At 35.9% G+C, this 27,110-nt stretch overlaps 1 protein-coding gene across 1 annotated transcript in view; it reads right to left on the bottom strand.

Annotated features, from left to right (window-relative positions):
• Nucleotides 1-27,110, bottom strand: part of TAF3 (TATA-box binding protein associated factor 3) — a 174,371-nt gene that overhangs the window by 32,864 nt on the left and 114,397 nt on the right. Inside the window, exons 3-4 of the mRNA XM_028506064.2 lie at nt 15,617-17,445; nt 6,156-6,238 (exon numbers count right to left, since the gene is read on the bottom strand). Coding sequence (XP_028361865.1) covers nt 6,156-6,238; nt 15,617-17,445 — 1,912 coding nt within the window. The remainder of the gene's footprint in view (nt 1-6,155; nt 6,239-15,616; nt 17,446-27,110) is intronic.

Below are 27,110 nucleotides of genomic sequence, written 5' to 3'. Positions count from 1 at the left end.
AAACTTTCCAACTATCATTCAAATCATATCTAAAAAGGTGGTCATAAATATTTTAAAACCTAAGTGAACTAATAAGACCTAGACCCATTAAGGATAAGATCTTTTACAACAAATTAAATAAAACAATTTATTGAAGTCTGGACTCAAGATAAGCTAGATTTACTAGCTGACCTTTTATTCATTTAAAGAACAAAATTAGCTCTAATTGCATTAGAATGGAATCCAGTAAATTTTCCCAAGTCTTCTAATGTGGCATCCGTGTAAGAACTGCTGTAATTGTTTACAAGTAAGATGGAAATGCCTTGATTATAATCTTTCCACTTGTTTTACTGTGTAGTAAAAGCATTTCCCAAAACCTAAAGCCAGTTTTTCTAACAATATACTTTTTTTTCTCTCTTAAATACACTGCATCTTTTGTGTTAATGAACAAACTATAATGTGTCCAGAGCAGAGATTGAACTTTGAGATTTTGTCATAACTCAGGTCAGTAAAAATGAGATTGCTTGTCTACAAAAACCAGAAAAGGGCTGAAGGATGGGTAAGAAAACCTTTACTATCTGCTTCCTCTCATAACCTGAGATATATGGGTTTGAGTCTGTTGAATTGTTCAGCTGCTAGGAAATTTCATTTGTAATGTTACCATCTTTTGCTAGCACTAAAAATGCCACAGATTTTAAATATAGTCATTCTTAAGATGATTTTGACCATTTTTCTTTGGGCAAAACAAAGCTATCAACACTTTTCAAATTTTTTTCCTTGAAATGTTCCTTAACTTTACTAATGAAGGATCTTTTTTTCTTTAAACCAACAAGTTTCTTTGCTCTGCCTTTCTGGCATACTTTAATCAAAATACAAAATCAGGCTGTTCATAAAATGAAACGAAACAAAACAACAAAACAAAATAAAACAAAACAAAAATCAGCTGTTTCTGCCTGCTTCTCATCCCTTAATCTGGTGACTGAGTCCTCCTTTTCTTCTGGAACCTACCACCTCTTCCTACCCCTATACCATAGGGGCTGAGGAACCAGGCTGGCTAGCTGGAGTCTTTGATGGGGACTGAAAATGAATTCAGTGAGGGGGTGGGGGTGACAGGGATATTGAGCATTAAGAACCACATCAGCCTCAAGTGACTTGGACCATCTCTGCCACAACACAGAGGCAGGATAGAGGAAAAGAAAGCAGAGCAGAGTCCTAAGGACATTTTTTGAACCCTGGATACTGCCTCACCTCAAGTCAAATATACCCTTTATTCTTTTAAGCTAGTTTGATTTGGGTTTTTATTGCTTGCATCGAGACTCTTGACTAATACAAAAAGAAAATACAGAGTATTTTAATTAGACACAAGAAGACTGTTTATTTACAGAGTTCTCTTCAACTTGGATTAGGGATCAGTGCAAGAAATAGTCAAATAAAAAATGCCTTTGTATCTGCTATAAAAGCTGCTATCTGGTTTCATACAGAAATAAAGTTTTAAATTTAGTGCCTTGGAAAACACTGTTGCTCCTGGGAAACTAAGGTACATTACTTTTTCAAAATGTATTTCACTTTTTGCCCTTATTGCTAGGAAGCCATAATCATATTTGATAAGAAATCATTTGCTTCTCCCCCGCCCCCCCTTGGTTAGTTTCCTATTTCTATTTTCTGGTAACTTTATTATAAGTTCTCTGTTTGACTTATCATAAACTTGTTCACACTAGGAATAAGTTATATATGAATAAACAACATTTGAAGTCTAGAGGGACAATTCACAGTGTGGGTTAAAAACCATTTGCTATTATTTCTCTAAAAAACTTATTCACTAAAAATACCACTATATGTGTTTCATCCTGTTAAATGTCTTTTATAGAACTCTGGCTACATTTTAAAACATAAAATGCTTATTTTACTTAAAAATATTTTAAACAATTATCCTCTATTGCCTGTGATTATATGCTACTTCTAACTGCACTGTCAAAAAGTGTCGACCCTAAAAGTCTGAATTGCAAAAAAGACAACAGATATAACTTTATGTTTTTAAAGATCAAACCTTTCTGCTTCTCAAGAGTAATGGGCAAAGTTTTCATTCCCATTTTCATTGTATACATACAAATAATGTAGAAATCCTAACTATTAAACAGCTCTTTTCCAGGCATAAGCTACACTCTAAAAACTGTAACACAACCCCAAATTATTTACATGAAAAGGAAGGCATGACATCTTTAGCACCGGTGCTAAGAGAGGTCTAATTACTAAATTCCCTAAATTGTAAGAAATCTGATAATACCCATGGCTGTGTTAACACCGGAAATAAAAATTTTAGCAGAAAAAAAACTGTAATTGCCAGCAATAAAGAAGCCACTGAAAACTATCTCAACATAACTTGTATATTTTAGAAAAAAGTTAAATGTGCAAAAGAGACTATCTATTGTGACCTTTTAAGTCAAAAGAAATAGAGAATTATCATTGATAATCATATTGTTCTCAAAAAGGGGTCATTAATGATTCTGTGTCACTTGATCAAATATACTACTAGATATTAATTGGAAAAATGACTGAGAATTAATGTATGTTTAGGGGGTCGCAATTAACCACCCTCTCTCTGATGAGGTCACTGAATAAGAGCAGCATCGTCCTGGGAACAGAAGGACCAGCGCACCAGTGTGACATAGCAGGCAGAAGAGCCACTCTGCCCAAAGGGAAAGGGGAAGGAGTACATAGAGAGAAAGACAAAAGCTTCCTCCCAGTTCCAGCAGAAGGACAGTATTAAAGAGGCATTTGAGAACTGTAAGAGGTGAGGAATGCTTAATGCTCTACCTGCTAGTATTCACCCCCAAATCTTCATATACCTTTACATTTTTTCTTAATACTTTACCAATATCTAAACTTAACTTTTTAAATGAAAAGGTCCTTTAAAAGAATTTTGAGCTTTATAACTATAGCCCCACATTTAACTCTGAAGAGAGCAGGTCCTGTTCTGTCATGTCTTGACATCCCTATCTGAACTATTCCTGTCCCTAAGATACTGCATCACCTCACTTCGCTCTATTTTCTTCACAGAAATGAATGAATGAATGCTATAAGTTAGCCCATTCTTCTTACATTTGCTCAAAAGAACATAACTAACTCAATAAAATGAGAAGACTGGGATGACAAATAACACAGCTAATGTGTTGCCACTCACCCCACCACAGAAGTGGACAGTACCCTCACCGTACTGTCACCAAGTCCAACGGAGACGTCAGAGTTCTGATCAACATAATCTCAGGCAGCTCTTCCTTAGCAAACTGAAAACCTACTTGATTGTGAGACCAGGCTCAGATCTGTCCCAGCAATTTACTTGAATGTGTTGCTCCTTCCCATTCATACTACTCTACCAAACTTGAAAGGTGTTGAGATTGTTAATTTCAGGGTTACTATTTAGTTTCATCTTCAATACAGACTAAGTGGAACTCTGAATACACATTACTGGGGGACATGTTAAAGGAATTTCAGGTCCTTGCAAAGTCATCTTCAATTTTAACACCATCACGAAGAGGTACTGGACTCACCATAGATCCTTTATATTATAGTTTCCAGGCACTTTAAGTCAAGGCAAAAACAAGGTACTTCTGTCTTGCTTCAAGGAACAATAACAGAGAACACAGGAAATAATCTAACCTCAAAGTACTTTCCTTGATCAAGGGCAGAAGACGTAACTTCTTTATTTAAGAAGATTTAGAAACTAAGTATTGTCTTAAAGATCTTTCAATGAGAGGGTATAATTTGAACCCTGTAAAACTTTTTCTTTTTCCTATAATTTCAAAAGCCTCTAATCCTTGCCTGTTTTTCAGCAATAAACAACTTCCTCCCTCAGACTATTCAAATCCCCCTTTTTGAATCCGTCTGCTCATTAATTTAACCTCATTACACTTCCAAGTGGGTACAAACTGAAGAAGTATAGGCACATTTATATGAATCTACTGCCTCCTTTCCATTATTACTGCCATGGAATAAGCCATGTGTCCTTATGCTACAACAATAAGAGATTATTTTGAATTTCATATAATTTTCATGTGTCATAAAATATTACTCTTTAAATTTTTTTCAACCATCCTTAGCTTGTGAGCCATACAAAAACAGGCAGTGAAATGAATTTGGCCCATGTCATAGTTTACTGACCCCATGATTGAGGAAAACAAACAAACAAACAAACAAACAAACAAAACTCTACTAAGTTATGTAACATCCTATTACTATGTGAATTGGGCCACTTTTCCCTCTGACTTATTTTAATTTAAAATACATTTCACTTAATTTATTCTTTTGCTTATTACAAGTACTTCCCTGAATCTGACTTTGGTCAAATGATTATTATTCATATAACATAGAGGTTATGTACCTATATATCTAAAAGTTCATATGCTATATAATGTTACACTTTCATGGACAATTTGTCTAGAATGTCTGGGTATTATAATTTCGTTAACACTGGAAATAAGATCTGTTTCTCAGATCTTCCAATATCTTAGGTGCATGGGTGACACTGAGAAGAGAAAAAGTCAATCAGATGCTTAAGATCAGATTAGACAAACATTATCAATGCTTTTTTACAAACTTTTCTCTAAAAGAAATGCACAAGCCAAACTTTTGTGGGGAAGTAAAACTTAAGTAATGGTGAGTTACTGAAAATAACAGGCATAAATATGAAGTAGTAGATGAGATAAAATAAGAACATCTTCCCCTAAGAGAAATGAGCCCAAATACAGAATTTCCAAGAAGACAGTATGAGCAAGTTTCTTTGGTTGGGTCTCCTTGCTAATTAGTCTTTTGTCCTCTACTGGTTGAAGACTAAGAATAAATTTACTTAAATTTCTGTAGGTAAGAGCGAGGACAGCAGTTATAACAGTATCTGGTTAAAAAGAACTTAAATCTATAGCACTTTTCTATTCTGTCTAAGCTTGTCAACAATGGTACCAACCACCATCTACTGATACCACCTAAAGAGGATTGTGGAAATTATACAGACAGTTTAAGTAAAAAAAGAATGAACTCTCTGGATTTTCTTCTTATATAGTCTTCAGAAGAGTATACACTCTCCTAGAAGACCATGTTTTGCTTCTATACTATCATGCATCATCATGATACTGAACTTTTTTTAATGCATTACATGGGGAATTAACAAAAGCAGCAGCATAAAATAAACAGAAACTTTAAGATGGAATAAACCCCTGGGGACATACTGAATATTTTCTGTGGTCTATTCTACCTACTAAGTAAATTCATGGGTCCTACTTTCTTTTTATGGCTAAACACTAAGTGAAAAGTAAATGCCTTGCAAGTCTATATTCTATTCTACACAATATTTGATTGTAATGGACACAAATTCATTTTTAGACTTACTGGTAAAAATAAGGTTATAAACTTGTACAATTATCTTGTGAAATTCATTTAAATGATATATAGTATGATTTTAGAATAAAAACAATGATTTCAACATGATTTACCAAAAAAAATCAATGTTTTATCATCAGATTATCATGTAAGAACACCATCAGCCTTAATTCGTACCCCCAAAAATGAATAAAAGAAACAGACAACTAGTTTATTTTAAAGAAGGGTGGGCTGATATGATTCTGTGAAAATTCAGACAAACAGCACACATAGGGGTTTACATTTCAAGTTCCCTCTTTAAAAAAGGCAGACGAGACTTCAGTTGTTACTATCATATGCTGCTTCACCAGGCTTTTGGCAGTATCTTTGTTTTTTAGGCACAGAAGAAAGATGTGCCATCGGAGCAAGCAGAGATTCTTGTTCTTTGATATGGTGATAGAGAATACATACTTGAGAGGGTGTAACATTACATCCTCCTGGGTGTACTATGGCAGTTAGTCTGTTCTGTACATTACTTATTTTTTCAGGTAACAAGAACCTTAAAAACTAGGCAGAAACAATGCCATGTGCTAGTCTTTTTAAAAAAAGAAGAACGAGGACAAAAAAGGATCCTAACTGTTAAATAAAGCAATATGCATTCACTCTCAGGAAGCAGTAAAAATTGGAAGATGAAGAATTCTCAAAATAAAGTTTGACCCTACATGTTCATACCTGGAAAAGGTTTGTAGGGTTCTAAATACAGTAGGATAGAGTAGAAAAGGTTCAGTTGAAATTATTTCACTCCAATTCAAAACATTTATACTCACATCTTGTCTTGACCAGCACCAACTCGAAGAGTCAATCTGGGGATGACTGGACTTGGGGCTGGAACAACTGGCTCCACTTTTATCTGTTGAAGTCAGGACATTAAATGTTGAATATATATATATATATATGTACATATACATATTTTTCGACAAAAGTAACTCCTTACCTCTTCTCCTACTTCCTCATCTCCACAAAATTGACAAGCAGGTATAAACCTCAAATGTGGCTAACGTGCTAGATGCAAAGATAATCTGGGATATTCAGTGTTTTAGTTTTCAACAACTGAAGACTACCTGGCATCATGAAAAATTCTACAAACTTTGATCACTTTGTGTAAATGTTGGCAGTAAGCTCTGTCTTTTCTTAGTTTTAGTTAATTTCTTTCATTTTACTGTTAGAATTTTTTTAAACAAAAATCGTTACCCAAACTATTTGGTGGAACATTTAAATAGTTGCCAGACCTACCATGAGTAGAAAAAAATGCAATGATATTTCCACTATAAGATAAAGGGCATCTATATACAGGACTTGAATAACATTAAAAACATGTGAAGCTGGCATCATCATACAGGAAAACTGAAATACCAAGTATAATTTACAGCGTTAAACTGTTCAATTTTTGGATTTTTGGTGAAGGCAACTGTTGAACTTCAAGATTTCACAAATATTTGAAATATTCTAACAGTCAGAAAAGTAGTATACAAATTAAGTATGATATTAAAGGATTCTTCACAATTTTTGATTTGAAGGTCCTATGATGTATTATTTTGAATGAACAAACTGAACAAAAGCTTTGCAGTTCCAAAGTATTGTATCAGTCATTTAATAAAGGTTTTATTGCCTTTATTTTGTTGGACAGTTCTTTGAATAAAACTGTCCTAGGCACTGCCAGGAGTTTAATATCCCTAGCCTCGGGTTCTACCATACACACTGCTAGTCACTGTGCTACTAGTTGCAAGCTCAAGAATTCAGTCATAATGAAATAATTTGGTGGTTCTACAGGGGGATGACTGTAATAACATAATCAATAGGCTGCATCATATAGCTAATATATTGCACATAAACCTATCCCTTTCTAAAGTTCAATTTTAATCTATTGTTACATCAAGAACTATGACTTTGACCACTAGGCAGGGGAACTCCTTCAATTTCCTACCAACTACATCCACAACTACACTACAGCCCGTCTCCTTTTGTCTTCCGAAGAAACTTCCTCCATCAATTACCCTATTTATCTATAGCATTTTCAACTTCTCAGTTTCATTCATTATTTTTATCTAGCTTTTAAAGGTGTTTAACTCTTTTTTTTAGTTGCCTTCTTTTCAGTTTCTAGCTAACAACTTCTCACATTTCTTAAGTTTCCAATTCACCGATTCCTCAGCCCACTCCAATCTACTTTCAGCACCAAAAATACCATTAAAACCATGCTTTGTAGACACTAATTATTTCCTAATGGTCCCAATATGTTTTTCCATTGTAGATCTTATCACTCTTCTCCCTTCTCTTTCAAAAGTCCTCTATTTGTGGCTGACTTTATTTGGTCCTTTCCTCTTGTCATTCCAGTTTCTTCAGTGATCTCGATCATGTCCATGGTTTTAATCATAGTTTTTAAATACGCCATGTCTTCAAACTCTTGCCCCCTTTAGACCAGAACTGATGGACCTAAGACCAAAATATAATGTTGCCTACTGAACATTTTCAACTAAATATCCCATTTTTCTTCATCTCATCACAGCTAAACTTTAACTTATCAACTTCCTCACAAAACTTGCTCCTCTTCATGGTCTCACTTTCGGCAGATGGCTCCTTCATTTGCCCAGTCCTTTGGACAGTCTCGTCTAGTGATTTTCCTCAAGGTCCCCAGGGATCAAGGGTTACTGGGATGGGGGCAGAGCAAGATCCAAGTGTAACCAGCTAGGGTTTACATTCACTTTCTCTTTTTTTCCTCACAAAACGTTCCATATCTTACCAAACAGAAAACCAATGGTCCAGTATACTTTGTAAACTATTAAGCCTTCTGTATTTTTCTCACCTTCCTGTGTGATCTCTGGGAGAAGAAACAAATATATTCAAAGTAAACATTTATAAACCACGTACTACTTGCCAGGCACTGTGGTTATTTTTCAGACGTTCTCATTTAAGTTTTTAAATAAACAAAGGGGTACATGTTTTGGTTTCCATTTTACAGGGAAATGGATTATTTACGCAGTAACTATTTTTCCTTTCTTTTCCTTCTGCCTTTTCCATTCTAATATCACACAAATAGCAAAACAAGGATTGAATGTTTTTTTGATTCAAAGAATGAAAAATTATATAAAGTTCCTAGATTTCTTCAATTCTAAAAAATTTAGGGTCACATACTCGTAAGTGATGAGGTATTGAGAGTAATATTCCTCATTTCTTCAGTCCACAACAGTATTATATATAACATTTTCTTAAGCTTTAATTTTTAAAAACCTGTTTGCTGCCCTACCCTTAAAATTTTTTCTTTACTATGTTTCAATTGTACTTTGGCCCATTTCTATTACCATACTGCACAATAATTATAACTCACACTTGAAAAGCACTTCACAAAGTGCATCCCATGCACATGATCCAGTTTAATCTTCACCACTCTGTAAGGTAGGTGTGGAGAGTATTATTATCTCACACACTGAGGGCTCAAAACGACTACGTTGTTTGCCAGAGTTATAAAGCTGGTAACCAAATGATCTAAACCCAGGTTTCCTGACACCAAATTCATCCTTTGCTCTACCATACAGCTCCTTGACTCTGCCATACACTTTGAGCCCTTTTTTCTGGTAATTGTGATGTCTTGTGTTGAGTTGTTCATATTCTGTCAGTGTCTTTTCTGATGTATATACTTGTGAGGTGGCCAGGGTTGGTTGAAATATATATATATTCTTATTATGGAAGGCTAACTAGTTTTATATGGAAAATGAGATTAATTTTTACCTTACTTCTACTCAACTAAACTGGATGAATTTTTGATGCTATCTTAAACGGCTTGACAGGGCAAAGAATCTAGATATGGTCTATTTATGATCTACTATAAAAATGTTATAAATGATATTCTATGAAAACAAACACAAATCGAGATACACTTTGTAAGTCAAATTAAAAATGGTATAAATGTGCTCTGAAGATGAGAGATGTTTAGTAAACCTGTACCTTATCTCATAGTTTTACCGTAAAGAGCATGACCACCACATCACTCAAACAGAGACATCTTTGAGAGTGAAAGTGGGTGCTATTATTTAGTTAACATGACAGGTGTAAACTGGACTGTCCCAGGCAAACCAGAATGTTTGGTCATCCTACTTAAAAATATTTCCATACTTTAATTTCATTCTTAAAGAAGCTAAATCAGATTTAACTTAAAATTCAAGTGAGTGCTGAAAAAGATTAATAAAGATGCTAATAATATATAGAAAGTACAATTTCTAAATAAAAATTTCTTACCAGAGTTTTTACTATATTAACTTTATCTAAATACCTACCAATATAAAGAAATGTTTCCTACAAGCATAATATTTTATGTGTCCTTCCCAGAAATCAACAAACTAAATGACAATTACTTCAGTTACTTAAACAATATGACTAATGCCATCTTGAAATGGCACAAAGCCAAAACTGGGGAATAACATGAACTTCTAAGGGTTAAAATAAAAGAACAGCACTTTACAGCGATGCTGAGAATTGGGGCACGCAGAAGAGCATTTACAGTGGATTACTAAGCTTCCCAATTCACCAAAGAGGTAAAGTCCAGTAATATAAGACTCCTTTGTAGCTAACTAAAAATACATTGTCAGTGGATTTGTCCAGTTTTATGTATAAGCAATACTTCTTTCACCTGAACTAATACTAGTAGTCATATAAGCCCCTTATTGCCATGTGCTGCATTTTTTTTGCTAATCTTTAAGGATTTAGCTTCTTTGCCACATACCTCGGGGCACCAACTGATAAAGCCCTAACTCTCCATTTTTCCAGGACACCAGCAGTGCGGCCTTGCAAAAAATGAAAATCGCTCAAGAGATTTAAAGGGGAAATTTATTTTTAAAATCCTTACTTGAAGCAAAGAGGTGGATTTTTAAAAAGCTTATCTATAAAGAATCAGTTTAAATTTAAATTCTATCTTGGAACTCTTTCATGCATTCCAGCTTTAAAGTTTATCTTCTGACAGGGACTTTCTGCAAAGGTAATGGGCAGCTTTGTCAATATAATCTGGCCAAGTTTTTATTTTCTATTTTTTTAATGTTAAACTTCTTTCATTAAAAAAAGCCCTACACACATGTGCTAGGTAGGGTGGCAGCAAGTGTAGCCAGCCCTCGTTCCCATCTATGCCAGTATGTCAGAAAAATACACAGAAATAGTAATGAAGAAAGCCAAATTTAATAAGCTAACATTTTGGATGCTCAACTATGACGCTGGTAACCATTTTCCTGTCTTTCTTAGCAATTACGGTCTTTACATTATTTTCATTTGGAAACATAGTCTAACTAAACACTGATACACTGTTTAAAATACTCGACGGTCAGGAGAGCTACCGTTGTGGTCAATTATAACAAGTGGAATCCAGCAAGGACAAATGAAACAGAACTCAGGCTTTGTTAGGCACTCAGAGTTCATTCACATGAAGATGGCCTTTGGTAAATTTCTATAAATTCAAACACAGCCATTTAAACATTAGTTACTGGTTTCCTCTTGGAACAGACAGTTGTAAGAAACAGGAAGAGAATATTTCCCCCTTTTTACTGGGTTATTTTATTTACCAAGACCCTTCATTTCACTAGTTAATTACAGGAGCTGATGAGGAGAGACTGGAAAGAGATGTTACTTCAAATAGAAGGGAAAATAGTGACAACCTTTTGTTAAAGGCACGAAACAGTAAAACTATTTTACCATTCTCTAAAGAACAAACTGTTGAAGTTCAATAAAGGTTCAATAAGAGATCTGGGGAAAGAGTAAATAAATATTCAACATTTTAATTGTTCGATTACTGAAGTCATTAAAGCTTCAAGGACCTCTACTGTCCTTTAAAATATGTCAAACAGAAGGTCTCTCAGATCTCTTCAGAGATCGAAGTTTTCTACAACCATAATGTCAGTATAATTGAGAGTATGAAACCATGCTTACCCCTCATACCAGCTTCCACCAGAGGTTCCTGGCCTGAGAAAGCCATTTTGGATAATAAAGAACAAGGGCTTAGTTTGGACATATGTGGGTCAAGCCACAGTTCTTCCATTCATGAGCTGCACCAAGTTAATCAACCTTTCTGTTTTTCTCAACTATAAAAGAGAAGCAACAGCACCAAACCCTCAGAACTCTTGGGAGAATTAATTTCTGGCCAGGTCTGGCAAGTACCAAGTGTACACACTCAGTAAGTGGCAGCTGCTAGATATCATTTACTATCTGGGTTAGTTCTTTCAATAGCTAATGTTAAGTCAAATAAAAGAATTCAGTAATTGACAGGATAAAAATTTGGGAATCCTTTATAGAACTAATGAGCTTTCTAGCATAAGCAAATCCAATCACTTGTGGGTTGATTATTAATATTACTGGTTAGTTGTAAGAAAACTCTAAATTGTCATAGTCATTTAGTCATCTTAAATGACACAAATTAGTTTTTTTTTTTATGAGGAGGCAGAGAAGGCGGCCTTTTAAACCAAAATATTCTTAGAGAAGGTATGAAACTATGGTTTTTAAGCAAAGGTAAACCATACTTTATGATGATCCTGTTGTTTCCCAGTACTGCATAGGAGGCAGGAGGGAGGGGGAAGGGAGCAGAGGATCAGGGCAGGCAGGAGAGGCTGGTGAGTATCCATAACACATGGCAGATCCAAGTCAGTCTGACTGCCGAAGCCTGTGCTCTTTGTGAGTCAGCACTGGGCCTGTGTATCTACAGACTGACATCATTGTTCTGGGGGATAAAACTCTAGTACGACTTCTTAGATCACACTCAAATAAAAGCATAAAAACATTTCCAAGTTTCACAGATAAATTTTGACTTATCTTTTATATAAAGTTATACATACAAGTGTTCAATTCCACTAACATAAATAATGAGACATTTTATTTTTTCACAGTGATTCTCCTTCCAAATACTTAAAATACTAAGAGTAATACATTAGGTCATGCAATGCATACATTGACACAAATAGAAACAAAAATTTTACTGCTCTGAAATGTGCTGCTGGGTTTATGTGCTGTTGTCAGTGCAGTTATGGGTATGTTTGTGACTGCTCCACATAACTGCTCTTGATATGTTTTCCATAAAAGGTTAGTTTGAATCTATTGTAAAAAGGCAAAAGACCAGACACCTATTGACTGATGCATATTATGGCTCATAAAAGGGAATTAAAAGATTGTGCACAGATCACCATACTTTGTATTATTACCACTAGAAAAAAAATGATTTTTCTTTCCAATGGTACATCACTGAGCCAGATGCTTTGCAAACATCATTTCTCTTAATCCATTTTAATTCAATTAGGAGGTATAGTGGTTAAGAACATCAATTATAGCATCTGATGGCCTGGGCTGAAATTGTGGCTCCTGTTAAATCATTTACTATATGTCTGTTCCTGGGCAGGTTTACTAATCTCTCCACTAAGCCTTCGTTTCTCATCTTAAAGTGGTAATAATTATAGTAATTACCTTACAGAGTTGTGATAAGGAATTAAACTTATACATAGTGGTTAGTATATAGTAGTTACTCATAAATGTTAATTGTTCCTGTTTTGCTGTTTGTAAAGAAGTGTGATTATCATATTCCTACTTTAAAGATGAAGTACCTAAGGATTAAAGAAGCTAAAAAACTTGTCCTGGATCTTCTCTCAGGTCTGCTGGACTTCAAAGCCCACGGCTCCTTCTACCTACTGTGCAGACTGCCACCTGATTAGTCTCTTTATTGTTCTTATATAGAAACATGAGGGTGTGGATGGTAAACACTTTACAGGCAGGTAAACTAAGTATATAAAAGATTATTTTCTTTCACTAAAACAATGCCCTTGCTTGCTGCTCTGGATCAATGTCCGTGAGAGTTGCTACTGTGGGTTGATCATGATGAGAAGACGAGATTGATGGCCCTCATTTTTTCCACGGAAGACATTTTCGTGGGGCAGCTTAAACAGCCTTCATTTTGTTCTACCCTAGTTTTCTTTCTTCTGTGGATATGTAAGATATTTCTTAGACCACATGTAACCCAATTTCAAATCTACTTTCATTAGCTCATATGGCTTGAGGGGGATTAAATAAGGTTGAAAAAGAAGTCCATGTTTAAGTTAATATCTCAATTTCTACTCCTTGTCAATGGCATTTCCATGGATTTCACTAGCTTTTATCCTTCCCTATCTGCATAAAGAGCTAAACTTTAAAAGCAAGCCCAGGAAGCAGAAATAATTTTTAAACACTGTAACCATAGCTGACTCACCCCTATCATATGTAAGTTAGCTAGTATAGTCCAGTGAAGTAGCAAACTCTGTAATTCTACCTTTTAGGGACTGATTCAGAATGGAATAATAATACTCGCCACCACCAATACCATCACCTCCCATCCACTGAGCATTACTCATGTGCCAGATGGAGTACTAACCACACCTCAGATGTTTTCTCATTTAATCCTCACAAAAGTAACTTGCCCAATTTCTCACAGCTAAAAAAGTCAAGGTTTGAATTCAAGTTTAACTCCAGACACAATATTGTTTATTGTTTTTAAATACCTTATAAGATAGCAGACTTTGTAATTTCTTATCTTTTGCCACTCATCTGATCCATAACCCACCTAAACTGATACAAGGACTTGTAGGCCTCTTTTAGCTAAAATCTCTGCAACCCATAACTGAGTCTTTGTCTCCAACCAGGGCAGTTTGAGGGACTTTCCTTTCCCAAAGTCAGGCAGATGCTGAAAAAAGGTATGGACTGCTGTTACAAATCCAGTCTGATGGGCTTTACTCAAATTCATAATGGCAGTTGAAACAACGCCATTGACTTTCCAAAGTTAAGATGGTGATGAAAGCAACAGTATCCTATTTGATTTGCTGAGGCCTCAGCTGCTAAATTACTAGGTACATGGTGGATAAGGGGCTAATTGCTGCCAGGCAAGATCTCTAGCAGTAAACATTCTGAAATGTGAGGTATATGTCTGTGCATGTACACGACCTGGCTCTTGCTGGCTGCGTGACTTTGGCTTGGACAAGTCACTCAGGCTCAGTTTCTCACTGATAAATGTTAATAACAATACCTGCTGGACCTATGTCACAGATATGTTAGGAGAAGAACAGAGGTATGTGGAAATGTCAGATACTACATAAAGATAACATAATGATAAAATAACTTTTTAAGTTGAAATAAAAGTTGAATTTCTGTGTCTTGTTAACTTGACAATGTTCAATTATTAATATCAGAATTTCCATTCTACTACTTTACATTTTAGAATAGCCAAGAGCTATTTATTAGAGAAAATAAAGTTAGGCAGAAAAATGTGAGAGTTGTCATCACTTCTTGTCAGCTAAACTAATTCCTCTAAGTAACACTGAAATAAAAAAACATTGTAAAAGTGTTGGTAATAGATCTGCTACAGGTCAAATATATCATACTTCATTATGTGGGTTAATCCACTGTGTATTATTTTATAGTCAGCCTCAGGGAGGTTTGCTGCTGCAGGGCAGGGAAAGGATCTTTGAGGATCTGTGTGTATGGCACAATGAATGGTCAGACACTGATGAACAAAGTTAAACTTAATCCAAAGAACCAGGGACTGAAGAGCAAACCCATTAAAGCAGAGGTCATATCCTCAGCCCAAAGGACGGAGTTCCTAGTTTCTACAAAACTACATACAGGGTATATATCAGTTTCTTTGGCTATATTCTATGGAAGCCTGGTTTACTTACATTGTAAAATATTTGGAATTATATTTTGCTCATCATCCAGGCTGGTAGGTCAGCCTAGATACTAAGAAACATGTTCTAATCTTATTAAATGGCTCATTAAAAAATCAGTGAGTAAGGAAGGGCTCCTTGAGCCTTGCTATCCTCTTAAAATAGTGTTGTAGTTTTGCATGCTTTTAGAGAAATGAATGCTGTCTTTTTGGGGTATTTAATGTTTGGGTACAAAATAGTATGTAGTAGACAATAATTACAAAAATATTCACATCTTAAGGTTACAAATTTTTAAAAAATGTCAGAGATTAGTATACAGTTAATAGAGTTTATAGTTTCTAATTAGAATCCTCTTAGGCTATGAATTCTTAACACTTTCTGGTAGGTGAGGGTGGGGGCCTTGATCACAAGTTTATGGGTTTTAGAATTAGAATTAAATTTTGTAACCCCATTACAAGCACATTTCCAGGGACATTAGGGGTAATTTGCATACAAAATACAGATATAAAGGCTGGCTTTGTTTACCTGTATTTTTCAATAGCACTTTGTTCAGATAGTGCCGAAAATGAGAAACTGCTTACTTTTTCATGCTTGTGTTTCTCCTTTTCTTTTTCTCTCTTCTCTCTCTCCCTCTTCTCTTTTTCCCTTTCCTTCTCTTTCTTCTCCTTCTCCTTCTCTTTCTCTTTCTTTTTCTTCTTCTCCTTTTTGTCCTTTTTCCTTTCTTTCTCCTTAGGTTTCTCTTTCTCTTCAAACAGTTTTTCAGGAAGCATGGGTGACAAAGAGGGCAGCATGGTCGGGATCCTCACGGCCGCAGCAGGGCTGAACAGGGGCAGAGCCATGTCCTTGGGCGGCAGCACCAGGGGAGCTGGCACCACTTTCACCTTCTCCTCTCGACCCTTATCTTTAACTTTGTCTTTGTCTCGCTTATCTTTATCTTTTTTGCCTTTTTCTCTATCTTTCTTCTTATCTTTATGCTTCTCTTTCTCCTTTCTCACAAGTCCATCTTTCAATCTCACTTTGGAATCAACCTCTTCAAATTCTTTCATTTTAAACTTATAGAGATCTGACTCTTCATCTTTCAGGAATTCCTTCCATGGGTACTTGGTTTCCTTGCTGGCCTCCTTTTCTCTTTCTTTCTCTTTAACTTTATCCTTCTCTTTACTCTTGTCCTTGCTTTTGTCTCTCTCCCGCTCCCTGTCTCTCTGCTTCTCTTTCTTTTTCATTTTGGTCCTCAGTTCCTTTTTCAACTTCTTTTTGACATCCACTGAGGAAGGCAGTTTGGTTTTCTCCTCATACAGCTTGTGCAGAGGTTCGGGTGTGGGGGGAGAGACTGAGGGAGAGGAGAGGTAAGGAAAGCTGGGGGGCACATTGGAAGCAGTTCCCATTTTTGCTTTCCGTACAACCTCATCAATGGAGGCGTCCATTGTCCAGGAATTATCAGAACTTGATGTTCCACCTGAAAGAGGCAGAGGAGTAGATCCTGACTTAGTGAAATTGTTCAAGGAAGTGGAAGCTTTTGGAGTTATACATTCTGAACCTGAAATTCGCTTAGGGCTGGTAAAAATGTCTCCTTCTGATTCTGATCCAGAAGAAAACTCAAAAGGGTCTGGCTCTCGCTCGGCACAAGCCCGCGCAATCACAGCGTCAATAGAGTCATCAATCGTTTTGTCCATCACAACAGGCTTCCTGGGTAGGTTCTCATTGTTCAGCTTCCCGGCCTCAGGTGGTGTTTGTATTTGTTTTACCTGAAAGGTCTCTTTACTGATTTTTTCACATATTGTAGCTGAAGGAGTCCTATTTGGTGTTTCAGGTCTGACAGGTACTTGGGGAATGTGGGTTATAACCTTGGGACTCTTGGGGCTTTTGGGGCTCTTAGAACGTCCAGGGGATTTCTTTTCTTTGGATATAGTTTTTGGTGACCGAATAGGACTTCCGACCATTGCTGGTGACTGAGTCATTTTAGGTGATTTAGTCTTCTGTCCTGGAGAACTAGTTTTAGTCTTTGTTTTAGGTGTAAAAGACTTTGTTTCTAGGGGTTTTGCGGCTGGTATCTGTGATTTTGCAACTGGAGCTAACATTGGTGGCTCTGGTGATGGAGGTGCGAGGTCTGTATTGTCCTGTACATGGACTGGAGAAAGCATTGGTGGAATCTTTTGGGTATTGATTGAGCTGAGTGGTTCTCGAGCTTCCAATAATACTACATCCAGGGTGTCTCCTTTAGTGCTTATTAGTCGTGGTCTCTTGATGGCAGGCATTTCTTCAGCCTCAGGACTATCTAATGGTCTTTTACTCAGGAAATTCTCATCATTAATAATTTCCTCCTCCTCCAGTTCATCGTCTTCTTCCAAGGGAACTTGCATGGCTTCTGCTGATGTCCCCCCGTCAGTGGGCACCTGCTCTTCTTCTTCTTCTAGTGAAGGAAGAGGAAAGAAGTGTTATTGGAATATTAAAAAACATTCTAACAAATAAAAGTAATGATTTCTAGGAAAGAAAAACTGACATAATCTCTAGAAAAAAAAAAGAAAATTCTTGACATTGTTTAGAAAATAAAGTGTTTACGTTTTCAAGGATCTTCCAATTTTGCATGCCTTCATTCTCGGAAGGCTGGCAAACAGTGAAAGCAAACACAAATGGTTGTTTTCTTCTGAAATGGTTTGGCCCTGCTTTCAGAATCTAGAGTTTGCTAAGTATTTCTTGATTATCATCTGCTCCCCTTTATTAATTCTTTTCCTAACCTGAGTAAATGCCATCTTTCTCTTTTCCTCTTCCTCTTGTGCATGTGCACACACACAAACATAATACACACACACTTCTAAAATTCAAGGTATTGGTTATTATACAACTACTCTCCTCAGAAATGACAAAAAGGCATACAGTTTTTATGCCTTTTGTAACAACTTGTAATTTTTAGATTTTGGAAATGCAAACCTCCAACGGACACAATTCATATACTACTTGTCTTCTATTTTGCTTGCTTTATGTCAGCCACTTTGAGAGGCAGTGTGGTGCAGTGGAATACATACTGGCTGTGGTATTAGAGAGATGGTGTTTCAGCTGGTGTTCTGGCACTGCAGAGCAACAGGCCTGAGGCACTCTCTTAACCTCTTTGAGCCTTTTTCCTGACCTTTCAAAAGGGGCTAATGTTACTTGCCCTACTTATTTGACTGATTTGCTGTAAGATTGGATTTCTTTCTACACCTATTAACTAAGCATATACCATGCAGAATGCACAATGATAAAGGCTGAAAGAGGTACTGGAATAAATTAGAAATAAATCATAACCCAAGAGAGCTTGTAGTTTAGCAGAGGACACAGAGTATGTGTATAGCACATAGGAAAGGAGAAGTACCATGACACAAATAAAGTGCTATAGCAGTTCAAAGGAGAGATAACAACAATTAGATTTTTACTAATTACGTAGCATTTTCGATTTTTGGTGGTTGGGAATGATGAAGTGCAGGAATAGATCACAAAGAGATGGAGGTGTAACACAGGAAGTGTGTAGGAACCAGGGGATAATTTGGAAAGTTTGGTATAAGATTGGGAATAACTGAAAGTAAGTTTACTAAAGTTGTATCTAGATTCTAGAAGTTTTGAATTCCAGAAAAGCAAACATAATCTTTACTGGTAGTTTGGACTTAGTGAAGATTTTTAGGCAAGGGAAATAACCAGGGTATAAGTTAGCAAAATTATTGTGGCAAGAACATATATGATGGATGGGAGGTAACATACTAATGGAGAGACAACAAGTTAGGGATTATTGAAATGATGTAGGTAAGTGACAATAAGGGTCTGAAATAAAATAGTGGTAATCAATAGGAGGCAATAAAGGGAGGTCATATTTTGAAGATGGAATGAATAGAATCTGATAAATGATTAGCTATAAGAGTGGAGAAGCAATTCAAACACAACTTCAAGGTTTGAGTCCTAGTGAGTGAGAAATACAGTCCTTAACAGAAACAGAAAATAGAGAAGGAAGATTATTGTAATTAATTCAATCTGTATACATAGCGTCTGATGAATAGTTAGTGATGTCTAACCAGGAGCTGAAAATATCCTGCAGTTCAGGAAACAGGATTGTGTGTGTGTGTGTGTGTGTGTGTGTGTGCGCATGCACGTGTGCATGTATGTGTGAGACAGAGAGAGAGAGAGAGAGAGAGAGAGACCTTTGCTTACATAAATTAAATCACAATAATGGATAGTATAAGCAAGGGAGAGATAAGAAGTAGTCAGGGTTCCAGACACCCTGAGGAATACCTATATATAAGACAAGGGGAAGAAGAACTAAGAGAATACCTGGGGGATCGAGAGATGTCAAAGGAGGCTCAGCAGAAGTTATGCCACAAGAGCACTAAGAAGTGACTAGGGAATAAATGACAATGTATTGAATATGAAAGCGTATGTGAAAATACTTTGTGAGCCATAAAAATCATGACACATTTAAGACACAATTATGGCTACTGGTTCTTGCAAATGATATTATCATCTGTCCCTTTACCCAAGTCAGAAATACCTTTGCAGACTACTTTCCCCTCTTGCTCCACATCCGACTGTAAACACAATTTTCTACTATATTTCCTCCTTGTTTGGCAGTATTTTATAATTTCTTAAATTACAAAATACTTTAACCTACTGCATTTCCTTTAATGTGCTGTCTTCACTTCCACTATTAGTTCAAATCCTCAGCACCTGTATTCTATATTACTACAAGAGCCTACTGACTGGTCTTTTTGCCTTCAGTCCACCTGCCTCAGAACCATCTTTCACATTGCCTTACCGTGACCTTCTGAAAACACAAATCTGAATACAGGGTTTCCCATTTTAAAACGCTTCACTGGTCCCTGCAGTAGTAGGTCGCAAAAGGCTGGAGCTTGAGGGTTTTGTGGAACCCTTTAGAAGTTACTACACAGTACAGACTGGGTCCCTAATCTCTGTTAAATCGAATAGTTACTCCTCAGGTTATCTATTTTACATGCTGAGCTTCCAAAAAACCTTTTGTTGTGAAGCTAACACAGGTTGAAAGCTACTATTCTAAAGTACAAAAATCTAATTTCCCCAGCATGACCTAAAGATGCTCCATCATCCAGCCCAGTAATTAAACGTCCCTTTTCACTCTATCTATTTCAGCCATGTGAACTGGTTTGCAGTCTCACCTCTGTGACTCTGCATGGGCAACTACTTCCCATTGCCTGGAATTCTCTGCCCTCTCTCTTACACTTTGGTGACTATCTCTTCTTAGCTTCCAATCAAATGTTCCTTCTTCTGTGACAATTTTTGCTAGCGACTAGAAATGCCCCTCCCACTTTGGCTCAGTTATACAAGTAACAAAGAAAGGACACTGGTCCTTTATGGAAAGGTTTGCTAGACCCACCTTGTTTAGATAATTTGAACACTTCCTTCAGTCCCTATTCTCATCAGAAAAACAAGAGAAACTTCAAATCTACTCAACTGCTAAAAGGTAAACACATAAAAAAAAAATTAGGGCATTCTCCAGTGAATGAAACATTTTAGAATACTTACTGTTATATTTCTAAATCCCAAAAAACATCCTCCTACCCTCTTACCCAAAGATTCATAAATCTTGGTGATGCCAAGGCAGAAGGAGGAAGGTTTCAATAGGCAGCACAGCAGACCATTAAAATATGTTAAATTACACCTTGTTCTTACTCTGGAGGTTATTCTTTGGAGGATCAAGATCAGCTCTGATCTTGAGTGAGGCTCCAAAGCAGGCCTTGGCGAATGCCTTAGGAGAGCAGAGGGAACCGGCTCTAATACAAGCAGTCCCTAGAAAGGGAACTCCCGGAACTACTAGTTAAGACAGTGCTACATCTTCCAGATGGAAGGTCTGTTTTACAGCTTGGGCAACTTGAAATTTTGAATTTTCTACGCAGTGTGCAATTCTTTCAAATTGGAAATGGCAAGATGACCACAAGATACAGGAGGTATGCAGGGTGGGCTAGGAAAAACTATACGGCTTTCCTGCAAATACTTCAAAAAACAGATTGGTTCACTCATTGTTTGGAGTTAATGTACCTCAGAAAAACAAATGGTGGTTGTTCTCATTTAAATGAAAAATAATAAACATAAAGCTTGATTCAAAGTGGGTCTCCACAAGCTAGGAGGGGTTATTTTGTTATTGTTATTTGTATTGTTCATTTTCATTTTTTGTTTATTTCAAGTCCCTGCTGCAAACTTGGATGCATCTAGAAGCTTTACATGGTTTAGACGAATAGAAATGAATTATTAAACTGAACTATTACTATTACAAGTGATTTTAGGAATACTTAATAATACAAATGTTTCTTATTTTGTTTAGTTTAGTTTACAGTTACTTTTTATGTTGAAGAATTTTGTAAGAAAGCTTCACTTGTAGCATAAAAATTAATCGAAATTAAACAAGAATTTTGCTGGAAGAGAAAGCCTTAAACTTTAATAAGAAGAGGAAAAGTGTGGAGATACTTACATCAATTTTCAGAATAAGAAATTATCTGGTACATACCAGAGAGTATAAGCAAAGTTTATGAAAGGCATAAAGCATAATAATGAATGAATACCTGAGACACTGCTACCTAACTTGGTAAACAGAACATTGCAACACCTTTAGTTCCTCTCTGATTCATTCTTTGCCCTCTCTACCGCAAGGTAACTACTGTCTTGATTTTAATATTCATCATTCCCTTGGTTTCTTTACAGTTATAACACATTTGTATCTAATTTGCTTCTTTTTGAACTTTTTATAAGTGGCATCATACTATAATGTTCTTTAGTTTTTTTTTAGTGATTTATATTCTTTTTTAATTTTTTTTGAAAAAAATTTTTAAAGATTTTATTTATTTATTTTTAGAGAGGGAAGGGAGGGAGATAGAGAGAGAGAGAAACATCAATGTGTGGTTGCTGGGGGTTATAGCCTGCAACCCAGGCATGTACCCTGGCTGGGAATCGAACCTGCGACACTTTGGTTCACAGCCCACACTCAATCCACTGAGCTATGCCAGCCAGGGGTTCTTTAGCTTTTTTCAACCAACATATGTTTCTAAGATCCACCCATGTTGCTGAAGCAGGTATCTGTAGTTCATTCATTTTCACTGTTGTAAAATTGTAGTATGCTTATTAATCCATTCTCTTGGTATGAAAAATTTCCCCTTGAATTAATATATTTTAATTTTTAAAATACTACAAAATTCGCCCTGGCTGGTATGGCTCAGTGGGTTGAGTGCCAGCCTGCGAACCAGAGGGTCATCGGTTTGATTCCCACTTGGGGTACATGCCTGAGTTGTAGGCCAGGTACCCGGTGGGGAGCACACGAGAGGCAACCACACATTGATGTTTCTCTCGCTCTCTTTCTCCCTCCCTTCCCCTCGCTCTAAAAATAAATAAATAAAATACTACAAAATTCCAACAAATGAATACAACTAATCTAGCTTATGGGTGTTGAAAAATAGACTTGAAGATTATACAAATGAGTGTCTAGCTTTTCATTTCATGAATAATTTTAATTCTATGTTTTAAGAGTTTGGAATAAAGTAAACATGTGAAGGCTATTGAATGGTTTGTCCTTTAAGGTCTCCCAAACCCCAACTTGATGGTTAGGTTCAGTTTGGTAACAGCTGAATGGTAATAAAATATTCTTTGCATGTATGTCTATTATAATAAGCACCATTTACCGATCACCTACAAAATATCTTGAAAGTGTTTTAACATTTTTCTGTACTCATCCACAGAGTATTACTATAAAATAGCATGTAACTTGGTTAACATGTTTATTATAAGATACTTGATCTTGATGTATTATTACATAAAGTTACAAAAATAGTAAGAAAATGAGTCATAAGCTATTTCTAATTTAACACAAATACAGACATAAGAATAACACCTGTTATCCAAAGTCAGAAGTGTGACATTCTGATCTGAGTATTTTAAAGATGTTTACTTCCATAGAACTAACTCATTTTCTACTATTTTGGTATTTGGAAGCTGGAGGAAAGAACTCTTCTGCATATATGTGATAAAAAAATACTGGGGAAAAAACAAGTTCAAAGAAAACTACTAGTTTTAAGATTAGGTTTCTCAACTTCTTAGTGCTTTACTTCTTTGATTCAGAAGATGAGGACATTAGCATCATTCATCTTGAAAGTACAGTGAAAATTAACTGCTAATTAGAGTTCAACAAGTATTCAAATTATTAAATAATGCTGGTCAATTACAGAAATATACATTGCAAAATAAAGTTAACCTTGCAATCCTTTTTGAGAAGATTAAACAAAAAACAAAATAAAACTTCTCTTCACTCTAATCTCTCTTGAACCATATAACAAGAGCAAGTCCAGAGTTAGCATCTGCAGGTCAAGTGGCTATAACCTCGGCCGACTGCCCTAGTAATTCTTCCTTGTGGTGAAAGCAGCTGGAGTTGTGGGGAGACTTTTTAGGATAACAGATATTCTAGTAAGGAAGCTACTTCTGGATAAGTGTTAATGCTCATGCTGCTAAAAGTATAGTAAGGAATTATTTACAAAACTAGTATTCCCTTTTCTGCTTGTGTTAAAATTTGGCCAAAGTCAACAGTTGTAAGGCTTTTGATTTATCCTTTGTTGAGAATTCATTAAAGTGATGATATTTGCTTGAAGTACTTATTAACACTGTCAATCACCAAAGAATACCATAAATTATGATATAATTCCTTTACTTCTAGGAGAAAAAAGACAAACAAAAACCAACCAACCAAACAAAACTATGAAGAACCTCACTTAACAGTGTAGGAACCCCTATTATAAAAAAATGTTAACCTCCTGCTTCCTAGTAGAGGTTCATGTCTACTATCAACAACCTATTTGTCATATAAGTTCACTAAAACATGAATGCTATAATTTAATGAAAGGAAAAAGCTGCTACATTAAAAAATCAGTCTGCTAAATGTTTTGCATATATGGTATGCTTTCTCATTTGTTATAAAAGGGATACAATGTGAAATAATATAAGTGTTTATTACCACAGATATTTTATTGGTAGCAGAATACCTTATAATATATGAAAAAAGGGGGAATTACAGAAGACATCTAAACAAGCAATGATTCTAAGTCTACATCTGACTGTAAAATTATTTGTTAACTTTTTAATTTGATGTAATTTCAAACATATATAAAAGGTGTAAGAATACAATAAGAAGTCCTGAGTATCCTGTATCCAGATCTACCACATTAACATTTTCCTTCAGTGTGTGACTGCAGAACAATTGTCGAAATTCTTTTTTTAGTTATATATAAGGAATAAAATGGATCCATATTAATGCACATCTTTTAAAAATTTCGTAGATGTTGATGAAAAAGAGGAGACACTATGAAGTCCATTCTAATTTTCCTTCATTCAAATGACACAAATAAATAATCCAAACAGCTATATTCCTCAGAGTAATGAGAAAAATATGCTTCTTTACCAAACTTCTCGAATAAAAACAAAACAAGGCGATAAGGTCTGCACACACCAAAAGGATTTTTTAGGGTTAATTCTAAGCTACTATAAATACTAACTTAGAACAAAATATCTTTTGAATTACAATAGTGCATGCCTTTAAAGAAACACTATAATCTAAAACGCTCATGGATATTAGGGAAAAAAAGGAAATTGCTTACATACGGCATGAAAGCTTTTTATCTCATTAACTGCACAGATGTATGCAACTTTAAAATTCAGTAGCATGATCTTAAACTAAGCAGAAAACACACTTGTGTTTTTAAACCTTAAATATTGGGACAATGAAATGCTATCTGCACATATTTCATTCAAAATTAAATGTACATAAAGTAAGATTTTTTCTGATTCTTTTTTCGAAATACATATGCAGAAATTAATTTCTAGTGAATGATGACACAAATTTTCCGATTTTCCTTTAAGTTTATGGATCCCACTGTTTTATTAACAAGTATGAAAGAATTTATTTAAAATATTTTCCCCCCGAAACACCATTCTAACTCATCTGGATATTAGATATAGTTACTGTAACCAGTTCCTTGAAGTGACTCAATACTACTGATGCTCACTCACTCCTTACTCCTCTGTCCATCCACTGAATGTCTTCTGAATACCACTGTGGCAAACACTATGTTAGATCCAAAGAAAATAAAGTCGAGTAAGACACGATTTACTATCCTTAAGAATCAACTGCATTTTGTGGCTATCAGTTTAAGTATTGTGCCAGGGAGAGTTACAAAGTACATATGTAACCACGCCCAGGAGTAAGACAGAAATCACAATGTCCACTAGAAAAGGAACTGGACTGAAACTACATTCAAGATCTGTTACCAGTGTCATGATGCAATGTAACACAGCCCTAAATTTACTCTCCCAGACTTAAGTTTACTCGTCAGCAAAATGTAAGTATTGAGATCTCACCTCTTACTTTTAAGAGCTCCGTTATTAGGGCTATCTCTACATGCAGTTGACCATGCATGTGGGCTGACCTAAAGGGCATGGCAGAGTTTTTTCTGTCCCTAGATGACTCACTGACTCACTGACTATGTGCAACAATGCTCGACATTTTGACCACTTGATTTATATCTTGGATAAATGCACTATCTTTAAAAGTATACCACCAGAACCAGCCGGCCAAGATGGAGATGTAGGTAAATATGTTTTGCTCCCTCACACAACCAAAAGAAGGACAACAACCAATTCAAAAACAAAAAAACAACCAGAATTTCCAAAGAGTCTAACTGTATGGAAGTCTGACAATCAAGGAGTTAAAGGAGAAACATTCATCCAGACTGGTGTGCCAAGACAAAGAAATAGGGCCCAAATGAAAGAACAGATCAAAACTCCAGAAAAAGAACTAAGCAACAGGGAGACAGCCAATCTATCAGATGCAGAGTTCAAAACACTGGTAATCAGGATGCTCACAGAAATGAATGAGTACAGATGCAAAATAGAGGAAAAAGTGAAGGCTATGCAAAGTGAAATAAAAGAAAATATACAGGGAACCAACAGTGAAGGGAAGGAACCTGAGACTCAAATCAATGACTTCAAACAGAAGGAATAAATAAACATTCAACCAGAACAGAATGAAGAAACAAGAATTCAAAAAATGAGGAGAGGCTTAGGAACCTCTGGGATAATTTTAAATGCCTCAACATCCAAACAAAGGGATGCTGGAAGGAAAAGAGGAAGAGCAATAAATTGAAAACTTATTTTAAAAAATAATGAAGGATAACTTCCCCAACCTGGTGAAGTAACTAGACATGCAAGTCCAGGAAGCTGAAAGAGTCCTAAAGAAGTCGGACCCAAGGAGGAACCACCAAGACACATCATAATTAAATTACCCGAGATTAAAGATAAGAAAAGAATCTTAAAAGCAGCAAGAGAAGAGGAGACAGTTTCCTGTAAAGGAGTTCCATGAAACTATCAGCTGATTTCTCAAAAGTACCTTACAGGCAAGAAGGGGCTGGAAAGTATTCAAAGTCATGAAAGGCAAGGACCTACATCTAAGACTACTCTATCCAGCAAAACTATCATTTAGAATGGAAGGGCAGATAAAGCGCTTCTCAGATAAGGTCGAGTTAAAGAAGTTCATCATCACCAAGCCCTTATTATATGAAATGTTAAAGAGACTTATCTAAGAAAAAGATCAAAACTATGAAGAGTAAAATGATAACGAAGTCACAACTATCAACAACTGAACCTAAAAAACAAAACCAAAAATAAACTAAGCAAACAACTAGAACAGGAACAGAATCACAGAAATGGAGATCACATGGAGGGTTACCAGCAGGGAGGGGGAGGAGGGAGAAAGGGGGAAAAGGTACAGGGAATAAGAAGCATAATAGGTAGGTACAAAATAGACGGGGAGGGTGAAGAACAGTATAAGAAATGGAGAAGCCAAAGAACTTATATGTATGATCCATGGACATGAACTAAGGTGGGGCATGGGGGAATGTTGGAGGGAGGGAGCATGCAAGGTGGGGGAGGGGATAAAGGGACAATTGTAATAGCATAATCAATAAAATATACTTAAAAAAATCCTGCCACCAAAATATATTTAAGGCTATAAAGCTAACAAATGAAAGACACTATCCTACGTTTTGAGGT

This window comes from Phyllostomus discolor, chromosome 1 (assembly GCF_004126475.2).
Source record: "Phyllostomus discolor isolate MPI-MPIP mPhyDis1 chromosome 1, mPhyDis1.pri.v3, whole genome shotgun sequence".
NCBI classification, from domain to species: Eukaryota; Metazoa; Chordata; class Mammalia; order Chiroptera; family Phyllostomidae; genus Phyllostomus; species Phyllostomus discolor.
Note: the sequence above shows the minus strand (reverse complement) of the source record. Positions and strands in the feature narration are given on the sequence as shown.